The sequence below is a fragment of the Mauremys reevesii genome, linkage group 6 (assembly GCF_016161935.1).
Source record: "Mauremys reevesii isolate NIE-2019 linkage group 6, ASM1616193v1, whole genome shotgun sequence".
NCBI classification, from domain to species: domain Eukaryota; kingdom Metazoa; phylum Chordata; order Testudines; family Geoemydidae; genus Mauremys; species Mauremys reevesii.
In genome coordinates this window covers 14,940,375-14,953,109 of record NC_052628.1, presented here as the reverse complement: position 1 = coordinate 14,953,109, position 12,735 = coordinate 14,940,375, and the positions used below count along the sequence as shown (strand labels likewise).

The following is a 12,735-nucleotide window of genomic DNA, read 5'->3' as shown; positions in this document are numbered from 1 at the left end:
AGCAGCCAGTTAGGATTTTTGTGATTGGTGTGTAATGTGGGGGGAGCTTTTTATTAATTGCTTTTGCTAATGATTTATTATTATATTTTATAGTCTGGTAGTGCCCAGGGCCCTCACTCCAGGATTCAGATAAGTAACAAAAAAAGATCTGAGGTTTTGGTTCTGGCCCACTTTCCGTGATTATACCTGGTACCCGCCACATCCCCAGAGTTGGCTGCATTTCAGGCTCTGTGGAATTCTTTGACATGAAAGACGTTACATAAATGTATCAAGTATCAGATGGGTAGCCGTGTTAGTCTGGATCTGTAAAAAGCGACAAAGGATCCTGTGGCACCTTACAGACCAACAGAAGTATTGGAGCATAAGCTTTCGTGGGTGAATACTCACTTCGTCAAACATCTGATGAAGTGGGTATTCACCCATGAAAGCTTATGCTCCAATACTTCTGTTGGTCTATAAGGTGCCCCAGGACTCTTTGTTGCTTTTTACATAAATGTATATTAATTATAAGTTTGAATTCACACAATTGACAGTTTTGTCATTTTCTTAGAAGCTGGAGGTCTCAGTACTGGGGAAAAACCCCAACCTCTCAAGTTTTAATCTTTTGCAGCACACTTTGAATTACCCAAATACATGTTACTTGCAGACGGTCCCTTACTGCTCTTCTCGTCTATCGCCCAGCTCAGCACCACCACAGCTCTCCCTAACTAAAATCCCATCCCAGCTCCTACACTCTCGCGAGACTTCGAGGTTACACGAAATCTCCCAGCAGCCCTTGTTCTTTCTCTTCCCCGGTGCGGGCGGCCCCTGAGGTGAGTCTGTTATGGCTGCTGCGCCCGGCTGCCCCGGATCCGGTTTCAATCCGTCGCCCCTCGGCGCCATCCTGCCCTGGGAGTTCCGGAGCCGGCACCGGGCGGCGAGGGGACGGGCTCAGCCGCCTGTTGGCATCGATATTTCCGTGCCCGGGGGTCGCCACAGGGAGGACGGGGGAGGGGGAGCAAAATGGCGGACTCTGAGTGCCCCCGCATGGAGGCTCCGAATGACCCGGATGTGCCAGCTCGGGTGAGGCGCTGGGGAGGGGACGCGCGGCCTCGAGTTGTTGGGGGACGCGGGGCGACAGAGTCCGTATGTCGGGGCCAGACGCCGCGGTGAGGGGCTCGGACGTGGCGGCGGGAGGGGGGACTGGGCTGGCTCACTGCAGCGGGAGGGGGGATTGGGGGACTGGGCTGGCTCACTGCAGCGGGAGGCGCGTTCTGTACGTGGCTCGCTAATCGCTGCCCCTGCCTCTCCCACTAGAATGTGGGTAAGAGCCCTAGTTACCGATGGGTTGAGCGGGGAAGAGAGGCTGTTACATGCCGAAAGGAGCCCACTCGCTGCCTGGCCTATTTGCATGCTCGTTCTTCTGCCCGCGCTCATTGCTGTAGTATCTGAGCACCGGTGCCCTATGCACTGGGGCTAACATGTAAAGGTAATGGGTAGATTTCTGTCTGAAACTGAGACTAAGATGTTTTCGCTAACAAGATTTATAATTACAAGTTCTCTCTGTGGGTGCATGTATGTATATGTGGTTTATATAACGATTTTTCAGTATGGAAATCCAAAGAATGATTCTATGTAAAATAAATATATATTCATGAGTCCCCTGTATGTGTGATCTTCCAGACGTCCTGATAGATTAAGGATGTTTTACTGTTGTGTTGCAACAGGGCACACACAATGTGAACGGTTTGTGAAAGGAGTAGGTTTTAAGGTCATATGTATAGTGTGTTTACCCTCTGCTAAATGGTACAGGAACTGTTCTTAAAAACAGCTTTCATGAGAAGGTTGTGGCTGCAGTGATGACTTTCTTAGGACACCTTTGGATTAATCATGAAAATAAAAGTGATTTCTGAGCAGCTGCTTCTCTCAGCCAAACTAAGAAATAACAGTGTATTGGACATACATGTGATAGAACTTTGAAATCTAACTCTTCATTACTGTTTTCCACAGTTAAGCTCTGAAAATGGTCCGCTACTCACTTGATCCAGAGAATCCCACCAAATGTAAGTGGTTTTTTCAAGTATTGGTTGCACTTTTCAGGAATCAATCAGGTTCTGTAATTTCAAAATGTTATTTTTTGTTTCCATAGCATGCAAGTCAAGGGGTTCTAACCTTCGAGTCCACTTCAAGGTAAGCAGAGTGTATGTTTTGGAATAATTTTTTTTTTGAGACTATAAGGAATAGAAAAAACGATTTTAGAAGAAAATGCCTTCTCCCTTTGTATTTCATGAATTCATTAAAGTTACTACTTATACAAGTACAGTAGTATAAAGTAGTGTTAGCACATTGGGGTAGTTTTACTGTGTAAAACAATGGTCCCTTTTGGCCTTGGAATCTATTAAATCTATTTGTAGTGGTTGTGTTCATAAATATAGAAACAAGACAGTCTGTGTCCCAAGGAGTTTGCTGTCTAACGGATTATACAACACAGTGGGAAAAGTAGCTGCTTATAAGGGGAACATAGGAATTGAGATCTATATATCTCTATCTATATATCTCTATCTATATATATATATATCAGATCAGACCAGTGTTTCATCTAGTCCTATTTTTTTTTCCAGCCAATGGAAAAGTGTTCAAATATGTTGGTTTTATAATGCTTTGTTGTTTGTATGCTTAGGGATAGAGATGTCTGAGGAGTTCTATTAAATTTCATTAAATTATTTTTGACTGTTAGTAAAGATTATTATGCCAATCGTATCGTGTCATACTGACCATCAAAGAAAAATATTTGAATAATTGCTATGTAATATCTGCCTACATATGAAAGGGTGCATCCTTTATTGTTGGACAAACAGTGTTGTGTGGCTGCCGTGATGACTTTCTTAGGACACCTTTGGATTAATCATGAAAAGAAAATGGAGTTCTGAGCAGCTAATTTTTCAGAGGTTAAATTTCATCTATCATGCATCTTCCTTCATTTGATAGCTATTAATTCACCTCCCTCCTTTCAGTTTTCTTATATGGCTTTGAAATTAATAATGACCCTTTTTTTGTTTCCTTGATTTTTCTTGTTTTTGGTACAGTTCTGAGAATAGCCTTTACTGGCTATTTGGTTCTGAAGTAGTGGATGAAATAGTATTAAATTAGCCCAGTCCCCACCATAATACAAGAGGTGTATTATGTCAGTATTTCGTGTCTGAAGTAGCTGAATATTTGTAATTTTTTATGCCCTTGATTTTGGCAAATGTCCAAATATCAATAGCGGGGTAATTAATAGGAAGTATAGTCAAGGGTGTGCTTACCGCTGCTTGAAAAATCTGGTCCCCCCCAGTGACCTCAAGGAGCAGGTAGATTATACGAGAACCATAAAACTGTCAATTGAAGTGGCGAGTGGATGGGGCTTATGGGTGCAGGAAGCACAACATTCAAAGTCAGTCCATGATTATGGAATTCACTACCAGACAGATAATGTCTGCTAACCTCATTGAATTCAGAACTAAATAAAAAAATAATCTTTCTTTGCATTCAGTAAGCTCTGCAGTCACAAATTAAGCAACAAAACATAAAATTAGAACTAATCAGCTATTTTCCTTTCTCTGCTGAGAAGCAAGAGAAATATTTCTATTTTTAAATAAATTGTTATAATGAGGGTGGCCTAAGTTGTGCTTAAATAGAAGAATATTTAAATTGTCAGTAAAAAAAGAACTTAGAGAAACCTATCCATGAATGTACAATGCTTTGTTTTGTTGCTAGAACACTCGTGAGACCGCTCAAGCTATCAAGGGCATGCATATCCGGAAAGCCACTAAATACTTAAAGGATGTGACCCTAAAAAAGCAGTGTGTTCCCTTCCGCCGTTACAATGGTGGAGTCGGCAGATGCGCTCAGGTAAGAGTTGAGACTGAAATTTGGAAAGACTCTTTGAATAATTGATTCTCATGGTAGAAGGGGGCTAGGTTGCATTGTGTGTATCCCACCACGGATGACAAGCAAAAAATGGTTTATTTAGATCAGGAGTGGGCAAACTTTTTGGACCGAGGGCCACATCTGGGTATGGAATTGTATGGCGGGCCATGAATGCTCACAAAATTAGGGGTTGTGCTGTGTGAGGGGATGAGGGCTCCGGCTGGGGGTTTCAGGCTCTGGGCTGAGGCCAGAAATGAGTTCAGGGTGCAGGAGGATGCTCCAGTCTGGGACCGAGGGGTTTGGAGGGCAGGAGAGGGAACAGGGTTGGGGTGCAGGCTCTGGGTGGTGCTTACCTCAGGCAGCTTCCAGAAGCAGCAGCATCTCCCCTTGTCCAGCTCCTATGTGGTTCCTGGCCAATGGGAGCTGCGGGGGAAGCACTTGGGGTGGAGACAGTGTGCAGAGCCCACTGGCTGCCCCCTACATGTGGGAGCCAGAGGGGGACATGCCGCTGCTTCTGGGAGCCATGCAGAGTGGGGCAAGCCACTGACCCCGCTCCCCGGCAGGAACTCGAGGGCCGGATGCAGCCCTCGGGCCATAGTTTGCCCACCCCTGATTTAGATCATAAGCAAAAGATAAGTATGAGCCCAGTTTATTCTAATGAATGTAAGCCTCCATATAACTTCACATAGTTGGCAGCCTTTGTTTAGAAGGTCCAGGGCAGCAGTCATTAGCGATACTGTAAGTCAGAACTGATGTGTTCAGACATGCATTGGGGAGGGTGACATTATAGCACTCATATCTTGTAAAAACAAAACAAAAAACAAGCCCACAAAGCCAACTTGGGGATGTATGTAAAATGAGAAGACAGATGTATTTTGGTTGATCCTGAACACTGTTAAAGGGGAATGGAGAGTTTGTGGTGGGCTAGTTGCATTTGGAAAGAAGGTACCGTCATTTTGGTGTATTATCTAAAAAAGCAAAAAGGGATTTCATCCTATATTTTTGGGTAAGAATTGCTTGTAGAGTCATGTGCATTTGTGGTTGCTATGATGACTTTCTTAGGACACCTTTGGATTAACCATGAAAAGAAATGTATATTCTGAGCAACCTTTGTAAAAGAAAGCTGATTGTTTTTGTTTTGAGTAAAATTAAAACTAAACTCTTAAACGTTCCAGGCCAAGCAGTGGGGCTGGACACAGGGACGTTGGCCTAAAAAGAGTGCAGAGTTCCTACTGCACATGCTCAAAAATGCTGAGAGTAATGCTGAACTCAAGGTACGTTAAAAATGCAAATTGACGTGTACAGTTTAACTCAGTGGTCCCCAAACTGTGGGGCATGTGGTTTGGAGGAATGTGGCCGGGGGGTGGGGTGCAGTGGGACCTGGACCAGCCCCTTGGTGGGGCGGGGTTGGGGAGTGTGGCTTGGCTGCATCTTGGCCGCTGGCCCCAGCTCCTGGCTGCAGCTCTGCCCCTGGCTTGGGGCGGCATGGGGGGAGATGTGGACACATTCCATTATTGATAAGGGGGGATGCGAGAGGAAAGGTTTGGGTACCACTGATTTAAAGCAGCTCAAAACCTTGGATCCAAATACTCCTAAATGGTGGTTAAAAAATCTGAAAGGTCGGGGAGCCTGGAGAGCTTTGAGTTGTCTACTGAGGTCTGGATCTGGGATTTTGGTTTGGCATCATATCTCTTAAAATATTTAAATTTATGCACATCTTTGGAGCACAAAACATGGTGGGAAGTCTTATAAATTATACCTAGTTCATACACTAAATTATCAACTTGACTACATAAAGAATGAATACATGTGTCAAAAATGAGTCTTTTAAGATCCACAGTTAGGTCCATGGCTTTTTGGGGGGCGGGGAGGGGTTTACACATGGAAAACTTGCATTTTGTTTATGATGTTGTAACACTAAATTGTAGTGATCTGTGGTGGCAGTGATGACTATCTTAGGACACCTTTCGAATAACAATGAAACAAACTTCATTTCTGAGCCATCATAATGATTTTGAATATTTTTTGTAAAAGGCAGTCTGAAATTTTTAGGCTTCCTGGGCTCTTAGTTGACTCTTCAACTTTATAAATGCGTAAAAATGCTGTGTGCTTTTGTGAGATTTGCCATGATAAACTAGCATATGTTCCCATGTGATAACTTTCCAGTTTTCATGTTCTGCCATTTTTGGTACAAACAAAAAATGTTTTGTTCATAGAGGAAAATAAACCTAGAATAAATCTTACAAGTTTCTGTTGCATTTTTTCAGGGTCTTGATGTGGATTCTCTGGTAATTGAGCACATCCAGGTCAACAAGGCCCCCAAAATGCGCAGGCGTACCTACAGAGCTCATGGTCGTATCAACCCCTACATGAGCTCCCCCTGTCATATTGAGATGATCCTCACTGAGAAGGAGCAGATTGTTCCAAAGCCAGAAGAGGAAGTTGCTCAGAAGAAAAAGGTAAGAAAAGTTTAGTAGTGGTATTATTGAGTGGTTTTGCTCTGAACTTGTGTATTACAAACTTGTTCATTTGTCAGTGTGTCTTTAACTTGCATTTTTCAGATAAAATTGTTGCTATTATGATTATCTTAAGACACCTTTGGAAATAACCATGGAAAAAAATGCATTCTAAGCAACCTTAAGAGTGTTATAATTTAAATGTAGTGTTCAGAATATGAAAGGATGCCTTATAAATAACTTCACTGAAAGGGATGGCTTTCATTTGTATGCTTTCCAGTCCCTGATTCAAAAATAATACTTATACTGTATATTCTCATTCATTAGCCCATTGGTTTATAAGCCGACACCCCCCCACACCACCCCAAATGGATAGTTAAAAACTGTATGACCCTTTTATAAGCTGACCCTATATTTCAGGGGTTGGAAAACTTTGGCTCACGGCCTGTCAGGGTAAGCCACTGGCGGGTTGGGACGTTTTATTTACCTGGAGCATTCACAGGCATGGAGCCCCCCATGTGGTGCTACTTCCCGCAGCTCCCATTGCCTGGGAACAGCGATCCATGGCCACAGGGAGCTGAGGGGTTCCAGGCCTTCAGATGTTCTAGGTAAACAAAATGACTATGTATTAGATATTCAATTCAATGATTCCATAGAGTTTAAAATTATCAAATTTTGGTGTAGACCCGTTTATAAGCTGACCTCCGCTCTTTGAGGTGTCACTTTTTTTACCAAAAATATTCGGCTTATGAATGAGTATATACGGTAATTGTTCCTGAAGAAAAATTCACATGATAATGTCAAGGTATAAAGAGTTGTTCCATTATATTAAAATGGGCTATTTAAAATAGCCACACTAAGAGGAAAACTGGTGAAATAGTACACACTTAGGGCAGTCCCATTTCTAAGGTTTCCAAACTCTCTTATGTGAAACTGAGAATGACAGTGGCCTAATTGTAGGCTGTGTTGTAGCTGTGTTGATCCCCAGATATTAGACAAGGTGGGTGAGGTAATAATACCTTTTATTGGTCTAACTTCTGTTGAGAGAGACAAGCTTTCAAGCCTGGAGCTCTTCTTCAGGTGTGGGAAAGGTACTAAGAGTGTCACAGCTAAATAGAAGATCGAACCGTTTAGGACAGGGGTTCTCAAACTTCACTGCACTGCGACCCCCTTCTGACAACAAAAAATACTACACAACTCCAGGAGAGGGGACCGAAGCCTGAGCCTGCCTGAGACCTGCCGCCCCAGGTTGGGGAGAGGGGCCAAAGCCCAAGAGCTGCACTCTAGGCAGGGGCCTGTAACCTGAGCCCTGAAGCCCTTGGCCCCAGGAAGTCTAATGCGAACCCTGGCGACCCCATTAAAATGGGGTTGTGACCCGCTTTGGGGTCTGGAGTCACAGTTCGAGAACCGCTTAAGTAGTTAGCACATATTCTAAGGGATGACTCAAGGTGAAGTGGTCTATTAAAATACCCCTGTAGTTATAGGACAAAAAAGGGGTGGGGGCGGGAAGAGATTTGTAATAAACCATAAATTCTCAGTGTATTTATTGAGACCATGATTTTTAGTGTCTAGCAAAGTTACAGATTTAAGCTCCCACGCTTGTCTTTTGAAAGTGTTTCACAGGTTTTCTTTGAGGATGAGGACAGATAGGTCACATATAGAGTGGTGGTATAATCTTCTTGGTAGATGCAGATTTTCATTCTTTCCTTTTTATTTTTCAGATCTCTCAAAAGAAGCTGAAGAAGCAAAAACTTATGGCTCGGGAGTAAATCTGACATAACAGATGTACATAAATAAAAAAGAAAACGGATATTATCATGTGTGCTTCTTTTCTTGAGTAATTAACTTTTCCAGGGTTTTTGCTTTGTTGAGCATAACTTATTTGTAATATTTAACTGGGTTTTTTTTGCCCTATTTCAATATTTGCATGTTACTATTTGAGATTCTTCAAATCTTTAAAAGTGTGCTTCTTTCCCTACTCTTTCCTAAGCAGTTATTTGTAAATTCTCCAGGATTTGAAAATTCTGTTTGGATTATCAGATATGGCCTTCATGAGAAGACACATCACAAAAGTTTCAGTAAAATCAACTAGGGTAGTGTAAACTTTTTACACAAGTGTTTTGACTGCTTTTTAATGAACTTATCTTTGAAAGTTGTGCAATGTCCAGAGCTATGCCTGTTCTACATCACTTTGGAAACAATATTATTTTAGCTTTCATAAATGAGAACAGTAGATAGATAACATTGGATTGAATAACTTGTAGTTGTCTTAGGTGAGGCAGGAAATTAGTTTAGCAGATACTGAATTTATTGCTGAAAGATGGCTATACGTTACAGTAGATTTTAATCTTCTGTTTATCAACGGTTTGTCCCATCAGTTTTTCAATCCTGCTCTGCGGGAAGACTGCTTTTAGGAGGTGACTGATGCCCATTTGATCCTTGGCATCTGGGGAGCACATAGGTACATTATGATGGTTTTCTGTGTGGGTAGCTGTCCCATTGTGAGCATGGACTGAATCCAGCCATTCATTTCACCTAGGCTGCTAAACAGTTCTCATTAGTTATGTTGGTCACCATTGACCAGGGCTGGATTTGACGTGATAATAGTTGAAAGGCTTCCAGTCCCCTGATCACTCTTGTCCCTGGTGTATTTGTATCTTCTCTGAGTAGATTAATTTGCTTGTTAACCTGCAGAGTTACTCTAAATAGCACCATCTCTTGTGTAGCAAAGTTTGAGGAATATATTTGATCTAAAAACCCTGTGCTCAAACTGATATTCTGAGTTGTACTGAAGTAAATGTGTGAACAAAATTGAACTGATTGCTATTAGATCTATTTCTTCTACAAAATATAAAAATTACAAGTCAGTGTTTAAGGTGAAATCCTCATTTTAAAGCAAAGATAGGCAACTTTAAGGTAGTAAAGGGCCACAAAATCCACTAAAACCCTTTGGTGGACTATATAATCAGTATTGATTTATTTTTAGTTTATTGCGTAACTCAAACGATTTACAGTGTAGCATGTTTGCATCCAGCTAACTATTCAGTGTAAAACCAACATTTTCTTAAATATAAATACAGCACCACCTTTAAATTAAGAAAAAATGTAAGCGTCTTTCACTAAACTCCTTCAGTATGCAGAAGAGCAGGGGATTAATAAATGAAAATAGCAAATGTTTTTTCTTTGCTGCTTATTGTTAAAGTATTTTACAGAGTGAAACTTGAGGGTGAGCCTCAATGTATATATCAATTTAGTGCATCTAACTCATTAAGATGGGAGCGTGTTTTCATCTGTCAGTTCCTTTTCTTTGACTTCAGATGATTCAGCGTAGAGAAGTTACTTTCACAGATGTAAGTGCTTCCAAACATAGAACAGTTTCAACCACCAGTTTTTCAGATTTGGGAAACAGGACTCAAAGCAGTTTCCAAAACTGAATATCACTTTCATTGGCTGCAACCAAGAAAAGATCAGCTTGAAGTTACTGTTCCAGTTCAGAAGGCTGGTCATTGACAACAGCTGCAAGTGGATCATTAAAAGGGATCAGGTAAGGCTGAAAACTTGTAAAATTTGTTGATACTAAGCATCATTTCCACATCAGTAGTGTTCCTGCTAACCTGATTTGCATTTGTGCCATGCTGGGCAAAAGTGGGTAAAATAGGCAAAATCCAAATGCAACAGGTGAGTCTTTTCAGAAGTCCAACTTTGCTTCTGAAACTATCGAGGAGATCAGTGAGGTCTGGTTCATGCCTTGCAATTGCAGATTCAAATAATTCAGAGGTTGGGTTGTGTCAATAAAAAATGCCATATTAAAAAGAAAAATGGAATATTCCAGCTTTTCCAAGAACTCGGTATCAAAACTTGCAGTGTTTTTCAGAAAGGCGCTTACCTCTTCGAAGCGCAAATAATCTCTCAAAAAGCATTTCCTACAAATCTGTCACGATGCAGTGATCTGTTGCTACTTCCAATCAAGTTTGTAACTTTCACAACCCCATTCATGACATGATCTGAGTTGAGCAATTTTTCTACACAACCCCACTGCTTTGATACATGTTGAAACCTGATCTTTAGTTCACTCACAGCAGGTGCTCCATCTGTAACAACAGCCAACAACTTTTCAAAAATCTGCAACCGCCTCAACGACATCAAAAATAGCTGGACCCTTTGTTGTGTGCAATGAGGTTAACTTGGTAAATTCATGCAGATGAAAATTACTGTCAAACTAAAGTGCACAGCCACTCCTAAAAACTAGTCTTCCACTTTTTAATCTGCAATATGTTTATCACAGGAAAAGAACAGTTGAGGAATAAAAAATGTCATAGTAAAATAAATCCCCTATTAACTGTGTGCCAAGTAAACCGATCTGGTGGGTTGTATGCAGCCCCTAGAACACAAGTTTTCCATCTCTGCTTTAAATTATGGAAATGAACACTAAGTATTTGATGCCAGTAATACTGCTTACACCGTCAAGGCCTGTATCAGGCATGTGCACCCCTGGTCAATGTCCTGGACCCTGGGCAGCAGGCAGAGCCACAGGCTGTTCCTGGGCATCCTGATCCCCCACCGAGGGCAGGTGGGCAGGGCCAGCTTTAGGCCAACTTCCCCCAAATTGGGCCCCATGCCTAAGAGGACCTTGTGCCCTAAAGAAGAGCACCTAACTTTTTAATTTTTATTCACCCGGCGGCGGTCCGGGACTTCGGTGGAGAGTCCTTCACTCTCTCTGGGTCTTCAGGGGCGGGTCCTTCAGTGCCGCGGAAGACCTGGAGCGAGTGAAGGAAGTGCTCCTGCACTTTTGCATTTTGAAAGGGTGGTAACCCTATTCCCATTTCCCAAGCATTGAACAGCACTACTGATAATGGGGCTAATGATATTGACCACCTTTATAAAGTGCTTTAAGACAGAGGTTGTTAAACTGGTCCACAGACAGTTCCCTCTAAGGTGCATGCCTGGGCGACTGCACAGAGAGACTGAAGGGCCACCCACCTAATTAGTGGAGCCGTGCAGGCATGGCTCCATTAATTTAGGTGCCTGGACCCTGGAGAAGACACACAAGTGAGGTAAGGTGGTGGTCTTGGGGGGAATAGGGGGTAGGTGGGAGAGGGCATTGGGGTGAGACTAGGGAGTGGAGGGAATTTGGGATGTGCAGGGCTGCGGTGGCCAGAGAAAAAGGCAACTTTTCCTAGCTCCAGGGCTGTGGCTGACAGGGAGAGACCCCACTTCTTCCCAGCCCCAGCCCAGGAGATGCCATGGTGGGGGAGAGAGGGCACATGCATTGCATTATAATCAGTGATGAGCTGCTAAAATCTTAACTGGTTCCCTATAAAAAATTCTGATTTAAGGGATGTGCCACAGCATGTATTTTTTGTACCAATAGGGTTACCATATGTCCGTATTTTCCCAGGAGGAATTTTTAAAATTTAAAAAATCCGCCCAGACAGCAATTTAAGAACCGAAAAGTCTGACATGTCCAGGAAAATACAGATGTATGTTAACCCTACCTAAAGTTCTTTTTAAAAAAAGATGGGGCTGAACTAGAAATGAGCTCCGTTTCACATGTGTGGGTCCCTGCCACTCCCTTGGGGTGTGCTAAGGTGACCAGATGTCCCAATTTTATAGGGACAGTCTCAATTTTTGGGTCTTTTTCTTATATAGGCTCCTATTACCCCTCACCCCCTGTCCCGATTTTTCACAGTTGCTGTCTGGTCACCCTAGGGTGTGCACATGTGGGGTCCCAGCTGCTCCCTGCCCCCCCTCATTGAAGCAGGTGTGTAGGGTTACTGCCCTGAGAACTGCAGGGCACCAGCGGACATGGGGCCGGCTGGAGGCAGGGAGTGTGACACGGGCTGGCTGCAACAGGGGCTGGCGATGAGGGCGGGCTGGCTGCAGGTAGCTGCCAGCAGGGGGTGGCTGTGGGCAGGGGCTGGGCGGGTACTCACATGGGGAGAGCGGCTGGGAGCAGCCCGAGCAGCAGGACGCAGCCCAGGCCCAGCAGAACAGCCGGGGACTCACCAGGCAGCAGCGGGAGCCCCAGGGCCAGAGGTACAAGGAGCAGCAGCAACAGGGCCAGGAGGCAGCCCACATGGCTCCGGCAGCACAGTGCAGCGCCCCCCTGGGGCCCGGAGGAGGAATCACACACTTCCCAGACGGAGCCCATCAAAGCTTCCCTTGCAGTGAAGCCAGTTAACAAGTGGTTCCAAAACCATGTCTAAATTTAACAACCGGTTCGTGCGAACCGGTGCAAACCAGCTCCAGCTCACCCCTGATTATAATGGTAAGACTACTACTACTAAAATATCAGTGGTGTGCTTTTATTTGTAGAACAAAAAAAAGTTTGTTTTTTATAAAGAGCCTTTATCCAAAGTGCTTTACAATAGTTAGCTAACGGTACAAACGT

The 12,735-nt window shown here is 43.3% G+C and overlaps 1 protein-coding gene and 5 non-coding genes across 7 annotated transcripts; all 6 read left to right on the top strand.

Annotated features, from left to right (window-relative positions):
• The first annotated feature begins 711 nt into the window (after nt 1-711).
• On the top strand, nt 712-8,159 carry LOC120407626 (60S ribosomal protein L17). Of its 2 annotated transcripts, none has more exons than XM_039543379.1 (7): nt 712-812; nt 1,990-2,042; nt 2,129-2,169; nt 3,736-3,870; nt 5,064-5,162; nt 6,156-6,347; nt 8,066-8,159. In XM_039543379.1, exons 2-7 carry the CDS (start codon nt 2,003-2,005, stop codon nt 8,111-8,113), a joined length of 555 nt encoding a protein of 184 aa, XP_039399313.1. In that variant the 5' UTR covers nt 712-812; nt 1,990-2,002; the 3' UTR covers nt 8,114-8,159. The 2 variants fall into 2 exon arrangements, with proteins under 2 accessions (XP_039399313.1, XP_039399314.1); XM_039543380.1 differs by lacking the exon at nt 712-812 and adding an exon at nt 964-1,062.
• On the top strand, nt 1,831-1,897 carry LOC120408792. The gene has a single exon (XR_005600968.1). It is a non-coding gene; the product is annotated as a small nucleolar RNA SNORD58 (small nucleolar RNA).
• On the top strand, nt 2,848-2,914 carry LOC120408793. Its single transcript, XR_005600969.1, has one exon. It is a non-coding gene; the product is annotated as a small nucleolar RNA SNORD58 (small nucleolar RNA).
• On the top strand, nt 4,930-4,996 carry LOC120408790. The gene has a single exon (XR_005600967.1). It is a non-coding gene; the product is annotated as a small nucleolar RNA SNORD58 (small nucleolar RNA).
• On the top strand, nt 5,827-5,892 carry LOC120408794. The gene has a single exon (XR_005600970.1). It is a non-coding gene; the product is annotated as a small nucleolar RNA SNORD58 (small nucleolar RNA).
• Nucleotides 6,459-6,524, top strand: LOC120408795. Its single transcript, XR_005600971.1, has one exon. It is a non-coding gene; the product is annotated as a small nucleolar RNA SNORD58 (small nucleolar RNA).
• Nucleotides 8,160-12,735: the final 4,576 nt, after the last annotated feature.

What these genes read in the sequence shown, in the direction of transcription:
- LOC120407626 (XM_039543379.1), top strand. Translation starts at nt 2,003, where the DNA reads ATGGTCCGCTACTCACTTGATCCAGAGAATCCCACCAAAT. An exon ending in GAGTCGGCAGATGCGCTCAG is followed by an intron (nt 3,871 to 5,063) that starts GTAAGAGTTGAG and finishes TAAACGTTCCAG; the next exon opens with GCCAAGCAGTGGGGCTGGAC. An exon ending in AAGTTGCTCAGAAGAAAAAG is followed by an intron (nt 6,348 to 8,065) that starts GTAAGAAAAGTT and finishes TTTATTTTTCAG; the next exon opens with ATCTCTCAAAAGAAGCTGAA.